The sequence below is a fragment of the Procambarus clarkii genome, chromosome 31, assembly GCF_040958095.1.
Source record: "Procambarus clarkii isolate CNS0578487 chromosome 31, FALCON_Pclarkii_2.0, whole genome shotgun sequence".
In the NCBI taxonomy this organism is placed as follows: Eukaryota; Metazoa; Arthropoda; class Malacostraca; order Decapoda; family Cambaridae; genus Procambarus; species Procambarus clarkii.
Genome location: NC_091180.1, coordinates 23,030,893 through 23,053,320, shown reverse-complemented (window position 1 = coordinate 23,053,320; position 22,428 = coordinate 23,030,893). Strand labels below are relative to the sequence as shown.

The following is a 22,428-nucleotide window of genomic DNA, read 5'->3' as shown; positions in this document are numbered from 1 at the left end:
TTACTACTAACTGTAGTAGCAAACACTGGGGGTGAACGCGAAGGTCCAGGGGTCGAAGATGGTCGTCTCTGTCTTGAAGCAGGTCCTTCCACCCAGGCTACACTAAGGGCAGAGGAGGCTGTGGCCCCTAACAGTGGGTTGAGTTTTAGGAGGGCTGGTGGGCTTAGATGGCCACCCTGCAACCTGCCGAGGGCACCACTTATCCAGTGTTTGAAGGTGGCCACGTGATGTTGGTGGGCAGCAACTTCCTGCAAGAGGGAAATGCCGGTTTGAGCCGGGTGCTGAGCAACCGGTAGCTGGCGCAGGCACCAGTGTCCCCACACCCCTAGTGCACTGCCGCATGCTGCCCAGGCCAGCTGAACCAAAAAAGGCGTGCTTAACCAGCAGGGTTTTCCCCTGGCACGTAACTCAAACATAGGCTACATGCAATATTTACTTGCTCTGCAGGAACTTTTGTCTCTAGCCATTAAATGTGAAAAAATAAGATTTTGTTGATCATCTTTGTTGACCAGAAAAAATTATAGTTTCATAATGCACTAAAATATTATATCCCTTAAGGCAATACATTTAAGATATTAATTTGTGGGATATGCTTCCTGTTATAGAAAATACAGTAGCTGCTTTTGTTAGGACTACAGACACGCATTTTATTAAGTAAAATATTTATTTAAGCTCTTATAGCAATATGTTCTTCATACAGGCAAATATTTAGTCTTTTCGAACAATAATACTTTTGAGATCACATGGCATACTCTTCTTATACAAGATAAAAAGTTCATGTTTCACTTTCTCAACAGATCATGGAAGCTTAAATATTTAAATTAAATATTTAACTCTTTTTACATTGGAAAACCATTATATTACAAAACAGGTGCCCTTTCCTTGTAATGAGTTATCTATTTAGGGTTCTAAGTATAATGTCCGAGAGAACACTTTTGCTTCTGTATCGGACTACACAGCCAGAATATGAGTCAGATAGATAGATAATTCAATGTGTGTCACTGTTAAGATGCTACAGAAATCCAAGTGATGACTAAGCACATCTTGTAATTAAAAAATTACCAACAAAGAGACCAAAGTGAAACACAGGTGTTTCAAGTCTGTGGTTTAGATCTGGCTATGGCATCCTGGTGTCTTAACATATGGGATTTTAAGTTCCACTTCAAGGAAGTTCTGAAAGGGCAAATGAGACATGCAAATGGCTTCTCCCCTGTATGAGTTCGCATGTGTTCATTCAGCTTTGAGGGGAACGGAAACTCCCTCTTACAGAGATGACACCAGTAGCATCGCTTATTGGCAACCGAAGCAGTGGAGGGATGGTTGGACTGCGGGAAACCACCAGCTGAATGGAAAGTGACTGGTGGAACTCCAACACCAGTAGAAGCCTGCATCTCTGAGGGTAGGGCCATGAAGAGCATATCCTCAAGCCCTCCTTCGGCATCACCGCCGCCACCCATCAATGCCTAGAAAACGAGAAACCGCCCTATCACTGCTAGCTCTACTCATCCCATTAAGCCCAAACCACTAAATCACTCTACATCACCACAAAACTCCAGTATTCAGAATCAGAGTACACCTGATCCTGACACACCAAAGTATATTTATATATATATTCGGTCTGAAGTGGCAAAGTACTGTAAACTAATTTATAAAGTTTATATAGAGCAAAATTTTAACTCAAAATACTGTAATTTTGCCAAACCATAACAAAAGCAGTCTTGAGATGTCTTTTCTCTGTGCTACCTTCGATAATTTTCCTTACTCACAATACCAAATTTTCATTAAGTAGCTTAATGAACTCTAACAAGTATCTAAATAAAATTCCCTTAAATAATACAAATTTACTAAATACAGTAGCAATTAAATAATTTAACAAAGGCATTCTTGCAAATATCTCATAGGGCAAATTAACAAGTAATTACTGTAAATTACATTCCTACCAAATAAAGTATTACATCCTATTTACTTTACCTAATCAGTAGAGTTGTTTTAATATTTAAAACTAAAGTCAATATTTATATATATTCATACAAAATGAGACAAATTTATGTACAAGGACGATGAAAACCTTTCAAACACTGACCATGGGTACAGTGAGACACTTGATGCATTCCAAGAACTCACCAGTCTAACTAAACATCTGACTAGCTTCTGAATACTCTAGACCAATTATTTTGTTTAAATTAATTAACATGGCACAGAAAATATATACCAAGGAACTACAACCATCATATACCATTCATTATTAAATTAAACTTAGAATGTCTTTGGAAATGAGCTCTAATTAATATTAGAACGGCAATGTTTGTCTAGCGATCAGATAGCAGGAGAATTATGTCGATTAATAATATGGCTATTAAGATTTCCTTTTTGTGTGGCTCGGAAGTCACAATGTGGGCATTTGAATGGCTTCTCTCCTGTATGAGCACGGATATGGCGCCGAAGGAAAGCAGGTGCACTAAAATTCTTGCCACAGAAACCACATATATGGTCACTAATGCTGCTACGTTGAATCATATCATGAGCAGGCTGGTGCTGTGGTTGGCCAGATCCACTAGCAGCCACTGACAGATGGACTGGTCTTGAAGTTGTGGGAGCCAGAGGTAGAGGCATCTGGCTGGGCAGGGATATTGCTGCAGGAGAGGGCTGGGACACATTCCCATCATCCCTTAGGGACCATGCACACACCAACCAATCGACGCCACCCTAGAACAAGAGAAAGGCCACATGAGCACTGCTGCGTTGGCAGTTGTGCCCATACTGTGTCCACGGGCAAATGGAAACTTTCTCATTTTTTACGCTGACAAAGACGACAATCTAGTAACAGTATCCTTTACTTTCTTTTCCACACTTTCCATTGTTCAATATATATTTATTTTATCTTTTAAAGTATATGGTCCCCAGCAGCTGCCCTGAACACAAACTTGAGCACAATTCCAATAGGGATGGTCAACTAAATGAAGTGATGACGGAGCACACAGCCAACAAGCAGTAAGATGAGCAAGAAGACAATCTTTAAAAAGAGAAGGGTTTCTGCAAGCTCATCTGTAAGGAACAGAGGCTGTGAATGTGCTTGGATCAAACTCTGGATGTTTTAAAAGGATATGAGCCTTCAAATTTTCCTTTAGACTGGAAGAATGAGAGCAGACTGGACAGCGATATGGCTTTTCTCCAGTGTGTGTGCGAACATGGCGATCTCGGTGGGAGGGCCGATCAAAAGCTTTTCCACAAAATGGACATGGGTAGGTAGGTCCTGTGCGTGGTTGTAGTTGGGCAACTGGGTGATGATGGTGAGGGATGCTGCCAAGTTGCTGATGATGGAGAAGATGCTGATGACGGAGTGATGATACAGCTGTCAACCCCTGCATCTCATGCTCCCCCGCAGAACCTTCCAGGACAAGGGCGGCTGCTGCCTAGAAGAGAAACACCATTCAGGTGCTGTCCCGCCTTTCAACCACTTTACTCACGTTCGAAAACCCCACACTACAAACATAGCAAGTTTCTGCTTCAAGAAAAATTGTGCTGTAATGAAATAAGACCTAAGGAGAGAGCACACATGTATTATTCCTTGGACAGCAGGAGGAATGCTTTCTGAATACAATCAAAATGGAAGTTTCCATGCAACATTTTGGTGATTTTTAAACCAAATTTGTACACAGGTTTACACACACAGGAAAGTACTGTATGTGAATATATAATTACTGGTACTGCAATTGTTTATATCAAACTGCTTTAAATACCTCAAATATGGAAATAAAAATATATGTAACAACAACAGCTCCATGTGTATTATTTCTTCATGTATACAGTACAGTACAGCACACTGTTTCCAATTAACTTTACATTAAAAAATGCTTTAACTCACACTGATCTAAACATTAGCATTTATCCCCATTACACTTAAATATACTGTAACTTCTATTTTATTAATTAATTCTACCTAATTCGACTTGCAGAACCAGCCCACTCAATCATAACATTTTACTTAAATGCTAATGCTGCATTTCAGACATTTGATATTTATTATTACCATCTTTAACAAATACAAAATCTAAAATTTAAGGCAATTTGGTTGTAATATCTATAAAACTTTGTCCTAAAAATAAAGCATGATATAGGTGCGACTGTTTCATACATGTAAAGAAAATTACCCAGAAAAAATTAGCACAGCCTACTGCAGTACAAAACAGTCAAGGCCAATTATACAAACTATTTTAGTTTTAGACCAACCCTAGAATTTTTCTCTACAAAATACAGTATATTGTGTTATAATTTTAGCCATACAAATGTGATTACTATTTATTCATTTAGGGTTTTCAAAAGATAGCAAAGGAAACATACTGGTAATGGCAAACTTTTGGAAATATGCAACTGGAAATGTTGACAATATTTTGTTTGGCTTATTACGTCGTTATGGCATCTTCGGCAATAATCTCTTCAGGGAATAAAATACTGATCACATTCAAAATGTATTAGTAAAAGGATGACCATAATTTTTTATATACAGTACACCTAAACAGATTTATCTATTAACTTTCATTTTTCAATTATGCATCTTTAATAGTAACTTTTCCAAGAATTCTACTGAGACTAGTTCATATAATGTTTGCATATTTTAGACAAACCATAATCAGGTTTACACACTTGACCAGTGAACTTTCAGGTTAACCATAAATTAAGACTTTTTTTTTCAAGTTTAGTATTCAAAAATTTACGAATGTGGTGCTACAAGTTTTGGTTTCTAAGTGTAACGAACGTAATGATGTTGACCCAACATGCACTGTTGTAAACTTATCAAAAGTTCCTGGATGTTTCACTTACACATATACAGTATTACAACAATTACTATGGGATAGTTCAAACGGTTAATGCTGTTTCTGTTTCTGAAAAGGGTGTCAATTGTATTGAATGTTCCATGCACAACCACTGTACAGTATTGATTTTGTTGAGCTGGTAACAGATGCTGTTTTCCTTATTAGGAAAATAAGCCATTGTTGCCCCTTCTGCAATCCCTAATTTAATCTTAAAGCGTGTTTAAGATTTATGATGGGATCATTTATGTACAGTATTTGCATTCATCTCTAATGGAACTATTGCCATTAAATTTCAAATATCAAAGGAAGAATCCGATCACTATCTCATTTCATCATATTACGGGGTCAAATTTAAAGTGAACAAGGTCATCTTTGTAGGTAGGTTTCCTGTAGACAAGAGTGTCAATCTTATTTTTCACTGTTAATAAAGAAGGACAAAAGGTAGACTGAATACCCCCCTCCCTTTTAAGTACTTAAGATTTCCCCCTTGCATCCAGTAGATTTAATAAAAGCCATAACAAGGAAAATGCTAGCTTCAATAGTCTACTCATCACGGTATTTCTTTACAAGAAACACTGCCTAAAATAAAGCTTGTCCAATGAATACTCGAGAGCTACTATAAAGGCAAATAGAATGGAATATTCCATATTTATGGAATATAACATATTAACAAATTTCTATTTGTTTTAATACATTAGCATGGTATACTGTGATCTAAAAAAATTATATTAAAACTCAATTACCATGCTTGGGTGAACTTCGTCCATCACTATTGGTGATGTTTCAGGTCTTTACAGGTCTGGTACAGTAATAAAAATTAGTGAAGTCCTTGTCTTTAATAGTGCCTGCAATCCCTCATTCATCCACAACATGAAGCTTCTCCATGTTCCTAGCAAGTACAGCAGTGTCACAATGAGAGGTGAAAGTCAAAGTTGAATGCTGTTGCACAAGATAGAATGTTAAAAGATCTAAGGAAGATGCAAAAGCAATAGGGACAAAACAGTAAAAATAGACTGATAAAAAAGGAACAAAGAAGTAGGTAATAATATGATAATATAGAAAGGAGGAACAGGCAGTGGCAAGTGTAGGAGGAAGAACAGGAAGAGGTTAGCAGTGTAGGAAGAATGTAAGGCAAAAGGGGAAAGCAATGATGGGTTGCTGGAAGGGGTATACATCTGGAAGGAATGGAAGGTCGAGATGAGACATGCAAGAGACAATTGAGGGATAGAGAGAAAATAAATGAGGGAATGAAGAAAAATAAGAGTGAAAAAAGAAAGCTGGAGATACATAGAAATAAAGACGAAAATAAAACTGTTACTATATTAAACGAGATAAATATAAATAAGAATATACTGTAATTTATAAAAACTTCTACAAACAACATTCTATTAATGCAGCAGCTATTAACAGCAGGCTATTGATCTTAAATTATTAGTGTACTGTCAAATCCAACATGTGACAACTATTGCAGCAGTAAAACAAAAAGATGATGGTTCTTGCTTTCCTGCCATTCCTTGTATAGGTTTCATTAATACAGTATATTTTCTATTTCCATGGCACCCAATTATCATCTAGTATAAACACATACTACATATTTTGTACTGTATGTCCAAATTTGCTATTTCTTTTAATAAATTTGATAAATTCGTCTTATTTAAAACTTAGTACTGTAATGTAATTAATTTACCTTCTAAATTTAGCCTAGAATTTGACAATTCATCTAACTTTTTGCTGGATAGAGCCTAGAGATTTATAAAAAAAAAAAAAACGGACTTACTAATATTTCTAATTAACTGGAAATACATTTGAATTCATTTTTGAATCTAATTAACTAGATACATTTGAATTCATATTATCCAAATACTTACTGGGGAACCAGATTTTGGGGGAAGGATACATGGTAGCAATTTGTAATAATTGTATATAACTATTTGCTTATGACTATTTCAAACAAATTTGCAATGGTTATTATTAATTTTAGTCTTATCTGACATGGGCAATTAATTGACAGTCCAATCAAATTTATACCATGAACTTATCCCCATCCAAAATATATGCAGCACCATGTTAATCAAGGTTTGCATGTATTTTTCTGTGTTCCATGTTTTTATCAGAATGATCCTTTATATATACAGTAATACAAAAAACACTTCAAATTTCAACATTTTAGGTTAATATTGAGTGCACACATGCATTTATAAGTTTATTGGCACATGTACAAAAATATACAGTTATTAATTAAAAGAAACTCAAGCTGAACTTGAAACCAACAAACAATTGAAGAATTTTTAAATAAATAATACAGAATTCAAAAGTAATATGTATACAGTTTGGACATTCTTATGAGAACGGTAGCTCTTTAAGTAACATAAAAAACAAGGTCAAGGAGTAGTAGAGTTGTACTCATATACGTCTTGCCCATGCAAGAATCTAGCATGACGGCGAACATGCGAGGACTGAGTAGCACGGTAAGGACATAGAGGACACTGGTATGGTTTTTCTCCCGTGTGGGTCCGACGATGTTTGGTGAGATCGCTCTTGTGACTAAACTTCTTATTACAAAATTCACAAGAGAACCTTCCTGGTCCAGTCACGAGTTTCTCCCCAGTCACCATGGTACTGACGTGAGAAAAGCTGCCTGATAAAGCCTGCAGTTGACAAGCTTTCCTGACACCATACTCCTTGCCAGTGTCTTGGCCTACGAGTGGAACCCCGATTACTCCCAGCCAGCTCTACAACAGAAAGCAGATATGGTTTCTGTCAGTCTTTGAACTTAAAATGCATTTGATTTTATATTAGACTTAAAACTTAATGACTTAGCACCAGAAATCTTCAGCATTTATCTTCATGGCTAAGTGACTTATCCAGTTAGCCGGGTGAAAAATTACTTCTAGAATTGACTTCATTGATACACAGTCATTCAGCACAGAACTAATCTTAACTGAACAAGGCGCAGCAGCAATGACCCAAATCATGGAGGTACAGTAGGTAATGTTCGAGTTTGGTGTTTTCTAAGTATGTGCCTTTTTAAGTTTGTTCTTTGTGCAGCCCTGTAGAAGCAAACAGGACATTGGTATGGCTTCTCTCCTGTGTGAGTACGTATGTGTTTTCGCCAATCCCCAGCGTAGAAGAAGGTTTTAGCGCACACACGACACCCATAAAGAGTCCTGCCAAGATGGTCTTGAGCCTTGTAGCGAAGAAAGTTGGTGTCATGCCGAGAAGTTTGAGGACCATCCATTTCTACGCCTACCATGGGGCCTGCCAGCACACCCTATAAGAAAAAAAAAGCCTCTTAAATGTTCCCAATCTCTCATTATCATTACATCAATGCCACAAAGAGCAATGAGGCAAGATGAATTTCAACTGTTGTATTATGACAAGGTTTTGGATAGCATCTATCCATCTTGGTTGAGGTCATGAACTGGTCTGTGTCGCCGTAAGATATGTCCACGCAAGTGAACCTTTTGGGTTGCTCGATAACTACAGTAGGGACATTTGTAAGGCTTTTCTCCAGTATGTGTCCGAATGTGTTTTCTTAAGTCATTAGAAAACTGGAATAGTTTTCCACAATGATCACAAATATGATTTTTTCCCTTGGATTGAATGCTACCAAGATCAAGAATTGATGCTCCATTACTCATAGAGTCATTCCATCTATTGACCAGTCTTAAGTGGTCTGACAATGCCATTTGTTGACTAGAGGAATGACCAGATCGAGAAGAGTGCAGGATATCCAACGACATATCAAAATCACTTCTATCCACAACAATGCCACCTCCACTTCCTAGGACACTCCTGCCGGAGCCCTGTTGAACACTAGTGGTAGAAACAGCCAAACGGGAGCCTTCTCCAACAGCAGCATGAAGGGACGCCACTCGGTGGAAGTGTCGAAGGTGAGTGTGAGCAGAGGGAGGAGGAGGAAGGAGCGAAGATGAGCGATCAGACATGAGCTCCAACCCTGTAGCCTATAAAGAAAGAAACAAGAGGTCTCAGTTGTGGCACCCTTTCACTGTACAACTGCACCAACAACATTCACCACACCAGCTTCAGGAATTATGAAATCTGGTCCTTTTCCTAAGATACCAGACAACTTGGAAACAAATGGGAACTTCAACTTGACTGAAGGATTCCCTTACCAATACCACGCAAAACTAAAAAGTTTTCTTGTATACAACCTTTCAATAAAATTCAGTTTCTACATAGTTTCACATTCAGCAGCTGTCCCCCTTATGAACTGCAACCACATGTGCTTTCAGATGCGAGCGCTGATTGGCACGATACCAGCACTTAGGACAGGCATATGGCCTTTCGCCTGTATGAATGCGAATGTGTGTTGTAAGATTGAACTTTTTTATGAAACTTTTCCCACAGAAATGACATGTGTGCCCTCTGTGGTCACTTAGACCATGAGAAGAAAAGCTTTGACCAGGAACACTGGTATCTAAGGATAGAGATGTGCCTGGAGCTAGGACAGCCCTATCTTGGGGATACTCAGAATCAAGCATGGAGCCTTCGATGGAGACATCACCACTTGGGAGTCTTTCTTTGCCCGTCCATCCCTAGAAGAGAAGAGAGAGTTCATCTTAGCCGTGTTGCCTGGCACTTTGTGCTTAATGTTCTGATGACTGGTGATGGATCGACGATGCGAGGTAACAACTTCCAAAGATATCAAATTCCTGATGGGAGATTTTTCTGCTGTAATATACTACTAAAGCCATAACATGCCCTGTACTTTCAAGGAAATGTAATGTCATTCTAGAAAGACCAGTATAGCAATTTACTTTAATCAATAATAAATCAACAATTAAAATAGTTACTGTATATGCAAAATAATCCATTTCATGGAAAGGGTTTCCTTTGTGGCTGGCTTAATGAGCTGTCCACTTTGTGGACAAGATACAAATGCTTCTTTAAATGTGTTGACTGATTTCCTCGATATGGGCACAAATGACACACGTAGGGTTTTTCCCCAGTGTGAATCCGCATATGCCGTGTTAAATCACTTTTCTGCATGAAGGTCTTGTAGCAGATACAGCAGCGTGGGACCGCATGCCTGTAGGCCTGACCCTGAGATCCAGGTACACCTCCCTCACCAGGCGAGAACCTTGGGGCCCGGGGTAGGCTGTGGGGGAGCGATGAGAGGCCCGCACCAGGGAAGAGGTCACGGGAAGTCCACACCGGGGACGTCGCCTACAAGAGGAAACGCACCGTTACTGCCACGGCCACCTCATTGCACCTAACATCCCTGGTGCCCACCTCACATGCCCCCTAACCTGGTGCTCATTTTGTAATCCCAACATACAGTACTTTTTCTTTTGTACAAATACAGCAATTTACAATACAAATATCAAACCTACAAGGCCCTCATTTTTAGAAGCAGATATATAAAGGATGTCACAAATATAATTTAAGTTATAAAAGCAGATCCTTTTAATTATCTCAGCCGCAGCTAGTAGGTTAGAATTCTGCTATAACAAACATGAATTTTCTTAACGTGATTTATAAATACAAAATATAATGTTTCATATGTATGTATACTTTTTTGTACATTTACCTAAAGAGAAATTAGCCACACTAATACTTTCAATGCCTGGTATGTGGCAAAAACTAACTAAATGGTTAGAACATATACCAGATGTTCTATTTAAACTGAAATTAAGTTCTATATAACAAGTGACAAACTTTAGAAAAACTTTATATATAAAACAATTATTTGAGCATGATACAAGTTACAGAAAACTTGTAATACAATTAACCAAACTGACAAAGTTCAGAGCAAAGTGTACACAACGCATTTGTGCTATCATTGTTCCACTTATACGAGCGCATATTTTTTTTAATTATTATATATATTTGTGTCATGCCTAATAGCCAGAAATGCACTACTTGGCCTAGCAAACAGGACCAATTTTGCCTCATAGCAAAGTGATCTTGCATATTTTAAAATATTTCCTTCAACATTTACTTTACCTATATTAGGCCTCTCTGAGAACAAGTTGGCATATTAGGTTAGGCCAGGGTCTAACAGTATAAAGAAAAAAATTCCCATATTTTAATTAAAATTAAGAAAATTAGGTTTCTTAGGCTGTTCTGGCCATTAGGTACAACATACATCTCACAGATGTGTCCCATTCTTGTGATTTCATTGTATACTGTATATATTTTATACATACTGTAATATGCTTTTTAGGTAGTTGCAACAAAAGCATTAACTTCATTATTTATAAATAATATTAATTTGCATATTAATGCATGTAAAATATGCCGGATTAAATAATATAGTAGGTAACTTGAGCCAATCATTCAGATAAGTGAATACGTATCATGTATGGTTTTATATGAAAAAAATTGCAAATATAGTGAATAAAAAAATAAAAGCATAATTAGATGTATCAAGTCTTGCTAACTAGGCCTAGTCAGAGGGTTCTGCCTAAAAAACATGACATTTTAACATTGTGTGCATAAATCTCCAAGAAATTAACATGTGATGAATAATGTGAATGTCAGCTCATGAAGACAGGAAATTCTTTTAGTATACAGTACTTTGTATTAATCAATACATCTTAAGAAAGATGTATACATGTATATTATATTTAGCAAGTGAATAAGTGTGTGTGTGTATGTATTCTGTAACATTATATTCTTTCAAAAGGAAGGTAGTAATTATTTTGAACTTGATGTAAACTCTTACTTTTTGTACAAGGTAGTTATGGTAAGCCTTCAGCTGAATTTCTAAGTAAGCATCGGTCTCGTCCTCGGGAACAAAAATGAATTCACATTTGTTCAAAAGCGATGTCAAGGGTATTACTTCTCAATTTTGTTTCTTCTGGCATCAGATAGATAAAACTTCTCTCCTCGTATCAATATCTACTAAATCTACGGTCTATTGGGACTCCATGTACATCTCTTAAGTGGATCTTTAAGTTATACTTGCGGGCCGTGCGATGGGAGCAGAAATGGCATGAGAAAGGCTTCTCCCCAGTGTGAGTCATGACGTGCCGCTGTAACTGGGTGGACGAGCCACAACTCACTGTGCAGAGGTGGCATCTGAACGCCTCATTGCCCCCCAGCCACCCTAACTCCAGGCCCTCAGCCTACAACAAAGAGAACAATGTCTCAGTTCTAGTTATTTTCTTCCGATCCTAATTTTTTTTTTTTTTGTATCTAATGAGAAAATTAGGGAATACCCTTAAAATATCTTTCATTTAAACGATGCCTTGAACCCTATCAATTTATTTCAGCTAGATAAAAAAGGTCTATAAGTATAGCATTATCTTCACCTACATAAAACCAAAAATATACCAAGACATTTACATTTATAAAGCAAGATCAAATTTCCTTCAACTTTAGAAGAAAAGTGGCAAATGACAGACCCTCCCTTCTGCAATTCAGCAAATGAATACTAAAATGAAGTCCTAGGCACAATCTCATAATTAAGCTAACTGGTACTTGGCATACATCGTATGTAAACTATCAACAGTCTATAGAGAAAACCTCATACGACCAAACAATAAATAATTCAGATTTTGTGTTCCCAGACAAAGTGAAATTTTATGATAAAGGGAAAAAAAATTTGTTGGACTTCTTTTTTAGTGGACCAGGAAATACTGTATGTCTAATATAAGATGCACAATTAAGGGGTAAATTATGGTTTGCCCTTTACAGGGAAAACAGCAGCAGCAGCATTTTTAAGGAACAAACAAACAACGAAAAATGTAAATATGCAAACCTTAAGGCAAAATGAATGACATCAATGTTGGAGACCATGAAACAATGACACATACAAATGAGCTTTAATGGCTTTGTCAAACTAACACCCACCAAGCTATAGATGCTGCTGCTAAATCATGCCATCTCCTAGGTGTAACCACTGCACTGAAGAGAGCAGTGGCTGCTTAACAGAGCAATTTCTTAAGGCGCTCAATCGGGGATGGGGGGGGGGGTTTGCAGTGGCATATGGAGCTTTTAGGTATAGGGAATAATTCAAGACTCCCGCGGGTACACAGGACTCACATCCTGGGCCTCAGGACTTTAGTAAACAGATGTCAGCTTGAAAAAAATCCTCAGCATCCGTACTGGCTGAGTGCACTTCAGTACAGAGCAGCAACCAAGGCATCAGCTCACAGTACCGCTGTGCAGCCAGGGGCCACAGCACCACTTAATAATGATGAATAAAATAGTCAACTGCAATTATTTGGCACTGATAGTGTCATAGATGATCCTGACTGTGATAAAGACTATGTACAACATTCAGATATCAGTCAACACAATACAGTACTAGTTATAATATTCACAGTATGCAGTAGAGACAGCACCCAGCTATTGTTTCCTGCATCTACACATCATGAAATGACCTCATGTTCCTTTAAAATATAACCTTGTGAAAATATATTCATATTCGAGATTTTGTAACAGGAATGTAATAACAGCAGTTCTGTAGCTAGTCAGGATGTGTAGTATATTGGGAGCTTTGCCTTGCATTACATTTTGGGTACCTGTAGTACAGTTGAATTCGTTCTTGAAACACAATTGAGAATTCAGAGTTCCAATCCCTGGTGGGACAGAAATGGTTGGGCACATTTCCTTGCACCTAATGCAACTGTTCACCTAGCAGTAAGTAGGTATTAAGGAGTTAGTCAGCTAGTTGTGGGGTTGCATCCTGGGTTGTATCAGTAATTCGACCTTGGGCGAGGACTTTGATATAAGCTTAAACATGTATGAACACACACACTGGCTTCCTGTTCACCGACAATGAATCATTAATTACTGTATTATTATATCACATGACTGATGGCGTCGTTTGCTCGCATCTTGTGACTCCATGCTGTCTTTTGATTTTATCACCATACCCATCAGAACTGCATATTATAATTAGTTTGTTTTGGTGCACATAAATGTTGATAGTGATATATAACGTGTGTGTATAATGTAATAATGGCAAAAACACTGTTTAATTGATCTAAGAATATAATACAAGTGTCACTATATATTAGCCCCATATTTTTTAACATAGCAATGTTTCACACATTCAGCTAAATAAATTCCACAAATTACACACTATTGAATAATATTACTGTAAAAAACTAGATATAAAACCTTTCACAGACATTGAATTAATTTTGTAAACTGTATTTGGGGCAGCCCTTGCCATACTCAGCTGTCAGGCATTAGGCTGACCTTGTATTTTTGTTCCGTGTTTAATAAACTCTCAACACGATCTGTGTGTTCACTATGATATATATATATATATAGAGGAAGGGAGTACCACCTCTGGCTGGAAGAAGAGGGGACCCTTAGCCTCGGAGGAAACCACACACAACGCATTTAGAGGGAATGTTTAGGTCCCCTCCGATACAGTTCGTGTGCTTTTCTCCTACCACCCCCTTCCTTTTGTGTTTTTTGTGCTTTATTATGTATTTAATGGTTACAAGATATACATGGGTTGATACAAAAAATGCTAAAGGTTATAGATCTCTTGAAAAACACGACAATGGGAAACATTGATAGTCACAGACTATGATGACTACACAGACACAGATCATTGTTGCAGGTCAAACACTTCTTCGAATTCCTCTGAAGTTTGACTAGTGCGCAAGACAACAGGCATTCCCCCTCTGAATCGCAGCACTGAGGTGCTGGAACAAGAAACTTTTTGCTCTCTGATCTCTTGTAGCGCCGATCAATTTATCCTCCAATTCCTTCAGGAACTTCAATGCACATTTTCCCATTTTCCCCACGAACCTAGGGTCTCCGAGCCAAGATAGATATATAATTATATATAATATATATATATATATATATATATATATATATATATATATATATAATTATATATATATAATTATATATATATAATTATATATATATATAATTATATATATAATTATATATATATATAATTATATATATATATATAATTATATATATATATATTATATATATATATATTTATTAGTAATAACGGCAAAAAGTGTTTGGTTGATGTAAGAATATTGTCACTATATACGAGCCCCGCATTTGAGTATAGCGATGTTCCACATCATAGAAACTTCTCAAATTACACACTTGAATATTACAACAAAAACCAGAGAAAAAAAATGCAAGACATTGAAATAATTATGAAAAGTTGTATTCACAGAAACCGCCTTCAATGAGGTGGCTGGGCCAAGTGTCTCCGAGCAGGTCTCAGCCCCTGTAAATTACCCAACTTCTCAGCTCCATCAAGGCAAAGTTACATAAAATATTTTAGTTTCCAGTGATCAAAGACCGCATTTACTCATACTAGACGATAATTTTCAGACACACCATAGGAGTGTCATTATAAGGCACACTTCAGTGGTCAAGGGAACCTAGTAATTATTTTGCTTAATTTTATTGCTGTTACATGGCCTAGATTATCATCTTCATTCCATTCAAATAAAGAAAAGTAAGTCAACATTTAAGTATCCCCCCCCCCAAGTTGCTTCTACCAGCCAATTTTTTTTTTTGCCGTGTAAAGTTGCCAACTAGTATTTTTTCTATTGATCCTAAAACAATCAAATTTATTATATACTAGTCATAGGAAAGTACAGTATAGTTATATAATAAACATTATTTTGGATTTGACGCAGCATTTTTGGCGGGAAAATTCAAATCTCAAATAAATTCTTCTCATTTTATTCCTAGATTCAAAAGTTGTTAATGGATTTTGCTAAAATGTTTAAACAGAAAACGGTATCCACTTGATAGAAGGACCTATATGGGGCTATACCCTACTCATTAAATCCGGGGCTCTGCTAAACCCGGATATGTTAAAAATATTGGTTATTTATTAAAATATATTTGGCAGGGGACCAGGTCAATGACTGCATAAAGCTCCAGTTACTGATCTCAAATTCAGGCATTGAAACTATCAGCCCGGTAAATCAGAGATCCTTGAATCGAGTGGATACATTCACAACCCGGCAAGTATTACATTTCTGAAAGTACATTTTAAAACATTTGGCAATTATTGTATATATATATATATATATATATATATATATATATATATATTGTTTTGGCAAAAAAGTTTTTATTACAGAATTTGGAAACAAAATTAGACATGTTTGTTTTCAATTATAGAAGCCTGTTGTTTCTGGGAATTCCAAAATACATGACTGTTGTAATATTTGTAAAACTTTGGAATTTAAAAAAATCCCTAAGGTTTTAGTAACGATGCTTATTACGTTTTAAATATAAAAAATTATATACCCCGGTAAATCTGAACACTATGGTCAAGAGTCAAGTTGATTCAGCCCAGTTAACCAAGCAAAAATCAAGCAATTACAAATGTTTCTGGTTAATAGAAACATTTAAAGCATTGAAGAATGTTGTTAATAACATGGGAGGTTAAATAGGGTATATTCTCCATGTAAACAAAACTTGAAATAATATTTCCAGTATTGTCAGCAGCCTTTCCCCAAGCTCAATCGAAACTGTCCAAAATTTTTAATTATTTACGACTTAATCAAAGACTGGAATAGCTACATTTATAGCTATTCCTTCCTTATAAATACCAACTAGCAAAGCCTGCATTTGTGTAGGATCAAGACAAGTACAGTATTTTTAATTGCCATGTGGGAGATGGAGAGTAGTAATTCTACTTTGTCTTCCATTGAGAAACAAAACATGATCTTCAGTGACAAATGTCAACCACTTAACCCAAACTAAATTTAGGGTAAGAGAATCCTATCTTGCAGAATGGAAACATTTAAAATATCCAGGAATAATGACACTGGACAGTCTAATCTAGCATAACAAAGCAAACTAATCATCAGTCGTAGAAATGATAGATGGCTTACGAGAATCACATTGCTTTTATGTTACAACTCGTTTGGGCTATTCCAACTAGATAAGGTTTGGGCCTTATGGATAAAAGTTATCACCCAAAAGACTTTGCCCCTTGCTAGACTGCAAGAGTAATTTCTCAAAACCAATCAAAAGTGTTCCTGGCTGTAATCCAAAAGCCTACATGGCTGCCACAATCCAACACCTCCACACTTCCCACCACACCTTTCACTCCAGCAAGTAATTTCTTGTGCTGATTAGAGATTCAAGTAGTTTCCATGCATGTAATGTTTAATCTCAACATGCAGGAGTACATTGTGTACTCTGAGATGTTCCAGAAACGGGCATTTTACTGTGTAAATTTTACCATTTGCATTTTACCATTTATAACATGTATCATAATGGTAGATACTTTGCAGAAGATTGTAAGGTGGTGGTTTACAATTCAGAACAAGCAAAGACTGAAAAGAGAAACTCGAGCCACTGTGGTAAACCTGGCACAAAATATGGCATTAGGTCCAGCACAGTTTCTAACATACGCAAACAATAGGACATACTACTAAAATTTGCTGCTGATAGTAAGGTTTATAATAATGTTTTGAGTATAAAATTCAGCTATACATACACTGTTGACCAGACCTCACACTAGAAGGTGAAGGAACGAAGACATTTTGGTCCGTCCTGGACCATTCTCAAGTTGATTGTGATGAAGTAGATGCAGGCAATAAATAGGCTAGAGAGAGGTGAGGGGCAAAGTGTGGTACAGGGAATAGTAGTAGGAATAAGAACTGCAGAGGGCCTATTGGCCCATACAAGGCAGCTCCTATTATAACCACCGAATAAGAAGATAGTAAGGGAAAGTAAAGAAAACAAGTATCCCCTGTACTACACTTTGCTCCTCACCTCTCTCTAGCCTATTTATTGCCTGCATCTACTTCCTCATCACAATCGACTTGAGAATGGTCCAGGACAGACCGAAATGTCGTTGTCCCTTCACCTTCTAGTGTGTGGTCTGGTCAATATACATACACTGCCTCGGATGCAACAGTTAAGTGGTTTACACAGATTTGTTATTTTAAGCTGAATGTAAGGAGCAGATTTTGCTTACTGCTGAGAAAATTGCTGCCAAGTTTAGAATTATGAACTTCAAGGGTGACTTCATAGGTTTTAGTGAAGAGATAAGTTCACAGTAATATTATGACTTGATATAACGTATGAGGGGAGAAGGAAGGGGGGAATTTTGTGTTATGAGGGTGTGGATGATATGCTAATTGGGTTACAAGGGGAGGGGAGGTAGGCCGTGCACTGCAAGGGGACGGGAGGGGAGGAAGGCGGGCCGTGCGCTGCAGGGGAAAGGAGGGGAAGGTATCCAGGAAACCACATTTTTCACTTTTGTAGTGGGCATAAAGAAAATGTAGAGGCACAGGCGAAGAGAAACATTTAAAAATGGGAAATGCAGTAAAAGTTATGACTGGTGTTGTCCACCTTGCTGAAACTGTGTTTAAGGTTCTTCATGTGCATATTGGCATATTTGGATGCCAATAAATGAATGCTTTGTATCATCCAAATATTAATACTCGGATGCTTTTGTAAATGTTGGAAAGTTCGTTTTAAGGGTAAATTGTCAATTATTTTTTATGGGCCGTGTTTCTGGTTATTTCATCTAGGTAATATGTATCATAGGGCTTGCTTTCCACTGGGTATATTCAAGCTTTTAGGCCACCAACTGTTGGGGAGTAGGTTATGTGGGGGATACTAGGACAAGGGGTAGCTGTGGGGGATGTAAGGAGTGGGAGGGTGAGAGATGTGCAGGGGAATGCAATAGGGGATGGGGAGAGTTGATGAATTGCGAGTTAGAATGTAGGAAAGGTGAATACCAGAAAATGTTGTAGGGTAGGTGACAGAGATGTGTGGTGTATGCAGAGGGGATTACACCTGGATCAAAGATGATGGGAAGAGGATGACAGATCATTATATAGGTATTAAAGGTATTTTCAGACTGAAAAGTGTGTGCATGTTAGTCTACGTAAAATTCATGGCTCTCGTAAGTGTAAAAAAGAACTTAAATACCTAACAGATTAAACATTTTTACATAAACACTGATCTTCAGTATGATACTATACTGTAACAACAAACTGTCAGCCTTGTTGCTTACTATCATAAATGAAGCAATGTTTTCATTGGACTCCCACTTGTCACTTGCAAACACTTATGTACTTTTATCTACACAATTACCCAAATACTTTTTCTTCTTCTTTTAAAAAGCCTTAGAAGGTAATGACTAGTTAAATGTTTTGGCTTTTCAATTCACATAGTTGAAAACAATAACTCTAAAAGCATTTATATTAGTATATATTGAATAATGATTTAAACTATGCATCAGGAATTACAGCACTGTACTGAATAGAATAGAATAGAACAGAATAGAATAGTATTTAAATGACACTAAAGATTATTTTTAAATTTCCAACCACACAGTATTTATAAAATTGCATTTGTTTTCCTTTTCATTCTGATAAAAAAAAGTTCAGTTAGAAACCCGTCTAAAAGATACATTTCTACAATCATGTTGTTATTCAATCAATAATTACATCAAATTGAGTTCACTGTGTCATCTTCCAACAATGGTCTACTCAATAACATCACTTAAACGCTAAACAAATTAGCTCGGTACCACCATCAGACCAGAACTTCTAAACAAATTCTTCAGAGTATAACCCAAGAAACAATGAAAGCAGCAGCTTCTTCACATATTTAATGTGGATGAACATTACAAGATAAAATGACACGGGCATACAAGAAGTTTCCCCACATCACACTGCCCGTCCAAGTCATACATGTACTTTCATAAATGTAATCCAATGCCCAATTCATAAAAGTCATTGAAGTAAAATGTGGCTACAAGCTATCATCATAATAAACTTAAAGCACGTGAACTTGGATTTTTCATCTCAATTTTAATCTAAACTGCATACAAAACTTATTTTCAAGTTTGAGGATCTAGCCCAAAGTTAATGACTCAAATCCAAGTAATATGATTTTTTTTATTTTGACACTGGGAAACCTAGAAAGTATTAAAAATATGAATCCTTAAAAAATCACTAGTGTCAAAGATAGCATCAGATTTATTATCTGAAAGCACCAAAATCTTAGATGTCAAAGAATATACTGTACAAGGAGACATCAACAACCTTTTAATAATATAATTCTCAGATTCACAAAATCTTAGCTTAACATACAATGATCCCTCATTAAATATCCGAAGTTTCTTTTATACTGTATTTCAATACAAAAAATAAATAAAATAATTATATAATGATAAATACTGTATTAACTATCAACCGGGGCATTAGATCCACTAATAGGCCAAAGAAATTCCATTGGCACCCCATGTACATCACGCATGTGCTTCTTCAGATTATACTTGCGTGCTGTGCGATGAGAGCAGTAATGGCATATAAATGGCTTCTCCCCAGTGTGAGTCATGACATGTCGCCGTAGGTCATTCGCCGACCCACAGTGCACGGAACAGAGGTGGCACCTGAACGTCTCTTCGCCCCCTAGCCACCCTGCCAACACATACTTCTCCTACAAAGAGAACAGCCGTCTCAATCTCTCATTACTACTGCAAGGTTTACTATTTCTCCATTGCTAAATTCAACTTATTATCAAATAAAATTCTTTGCAGTTTAATATGAAGGCTGTTGTAAACGTCTGGAAACTATATGCTGAGCACCTATTTAGAAAAGCCAAGCTTTCAAATACCCTTTAAAAATTCCTAAATCTTTCCCCTTGGATTATTGCTAATTATATCTAGCAATACATTAAAGTCAATCAAGAGCTATAATATTCAACCATAAATAAATAGGCTGAAGGTTAATTAAGTCTTAAATTCAACACGTCATCTTCACCGAGTATCAAAATTGTCAAATGTCATTACTTGTGCATTGAATCTAAACGTCTCATTCAATTTGCACTTTATAACCCCAGGACATACTTTATAAGAGTAAAAGCTGTCAGAAGTTTATAGTTAAACTCAAGCCAATCTATTTGATTAGATAACCATTATAATTCCCCCCCCCCCATACCAAAAGGTGGTTCCTAAAATTAACGATTAAAAATTAACCGACTGCTGTAGAGTATTCAACAACATTATTACTAAATGAAATGTTCAGCAAGTAATTCTATAAATTTCAAACAACTAGCACACATTACAACCCTTTCAAATCCAGACCATTGTTATGAAACTCAAAACTTTTATTAGACTTTTGTTAATGGAGCAATTTACGAATATGGGAAATCTTCACAAAAAAAAAAAAAAAAAAGTCAATCCAAACAAAATACCCTAGGTGCAGTTTTGGCACTTCTAGCCAATAAGTTTTTCTTCATTAGTAACTACTGTATTTGCAAATATTGATAGCTGTTCAGAAATGTTTTACTGTGCAGTACTTGTGCTATAAGTGGTACAGTACAGTTTGAATTTATGATAGGGTGGACCAGTAGAGAACTGTACAATGAACAACATAACCGTGAGATATATTCCTGGTGTTGCTTTTAATTACCAAAGGATCCATTCATTATCATACAATTTCTTTAGATACTTCAGTATCTTACAATAGAAGATGTTTGCCAGTGAGAATAGTAAACAGCTAAACCATGTGCAAGTAGCAAGGAAAAAAAAGATCTTTACAAGATTAAATTATAAATAAATCAGTGAATTTATATACAGTATTGTAGATACAGTACTGTATAAAAGCAACTAACACTTTCGCTCACCCCGCGCGCCACCCCTCGACAGGGCGATATGGGCCCCAGAGTGTCACGGAAGCGCGCGTTAATTCCGAAAAGTGTATACTCTCTTCAACTTTGTCACCTCAATTCTCCTTCTACGAGATTAAATTTGGTATCATTGTGTTCGCAATAAAATTCTCTACAGCACTAAATGCATATAAACTCCAAAAGCCCGGCTAATTACCCGCAGCAAACAGAGAAAGTGCGAACGAGTTACCCGGGAGCGCGCAAACGGGATAAAATGTTTTCACTATTTTCACTCTGGTCACCTCAATTTTTGTCCTAGGTCTTTCATTTTGGTCTCAATGGGTTCGTAATAAAATTCTCTAGAGGAACATTAGCCTATAAAAAAAAAAACCTGGTCACGCTCCAACCGCCGACGAGTTGAAGACGGGCCACGTGTTAGCCGTGAGTGAGTGCTCAGAGGCCTTCCTGCTACACTCCCAATTCCTACCCTTTTCAAGCCTTTCTTTCGCAATTTTCTTCCTGGAAGGGCCTTGTTCATGATTACTATCCATCGTGGAGTAAGCGTAGATAGTTTCTAAAGCCGCAGTAAGAAATATAGCCACGGAAAATAGCCGAAATGTTCACATGTTTGAGATGCGAGGGGAAGCGACATTGGTCACAACAGTGGAGCAAAGACAATGGGCCCACGGCGTGTGCCAAGCAGCCTGAGGGCGACGAGGCTCAACAAAGAAAATGGGAAGACATCGGCGCACATTTTAAAACCAGTCCCCAAAAAATCGGATAAAAACCTGATTTTTGGCGAATTTTTAAAGTGGATGACGCAATCCTGCGTCATCCCCGGCATTACCGCCAGTAAACGGATGACGCAATGCTGCGTCATCCCCGAGCGAAAGTGCTAACATGCATTTGCAAAACTTCTGTAATCCCCACTCGTCCTCAAAACAGCCATTATGGGTGATGTGCTCAACCACCCCAGACGTTCGGTTGCTAATAGTGTACCACTGACTACCTACTTCAGTCATCAACTTTCACATCAGCTAAGGTAAAG

The 22,428-nt window shown here is 37.1% G+C and overlaps 1 protein-coding gene across 5 annotated transcripts in view; it reads right to left on the bottom strand.

The window, feature by feature from the left end:
* LOC123758734 (broad-complex core protein isoforms 1/2/3/4/5) overlaps positions 1-22,428 on the bottom strand; it is a 133,679-nt gene that overhangs the window by 73,644 nt on the left and 37,607 nt on the right. Inside the window, exon 5 of one of the 5 annotated variants that reach the window (XM_045743357.2) lies at positions 7,943-8,779. The exons of the other annotated variants lie outside the window; for them this stretch is intronic. Coding sequence (XP_045599313.1) covers positions 8,210-8,779 — 570 coding nt within the window. The 3' untranslated portion in view covers positions 7,943-8,209. Of the gene's footprint in view, positions 1-7,942; positions 8,780-22,428 lie in introns of those variants that run through there. 5 annotated transcript variants of the gene reach the window in all.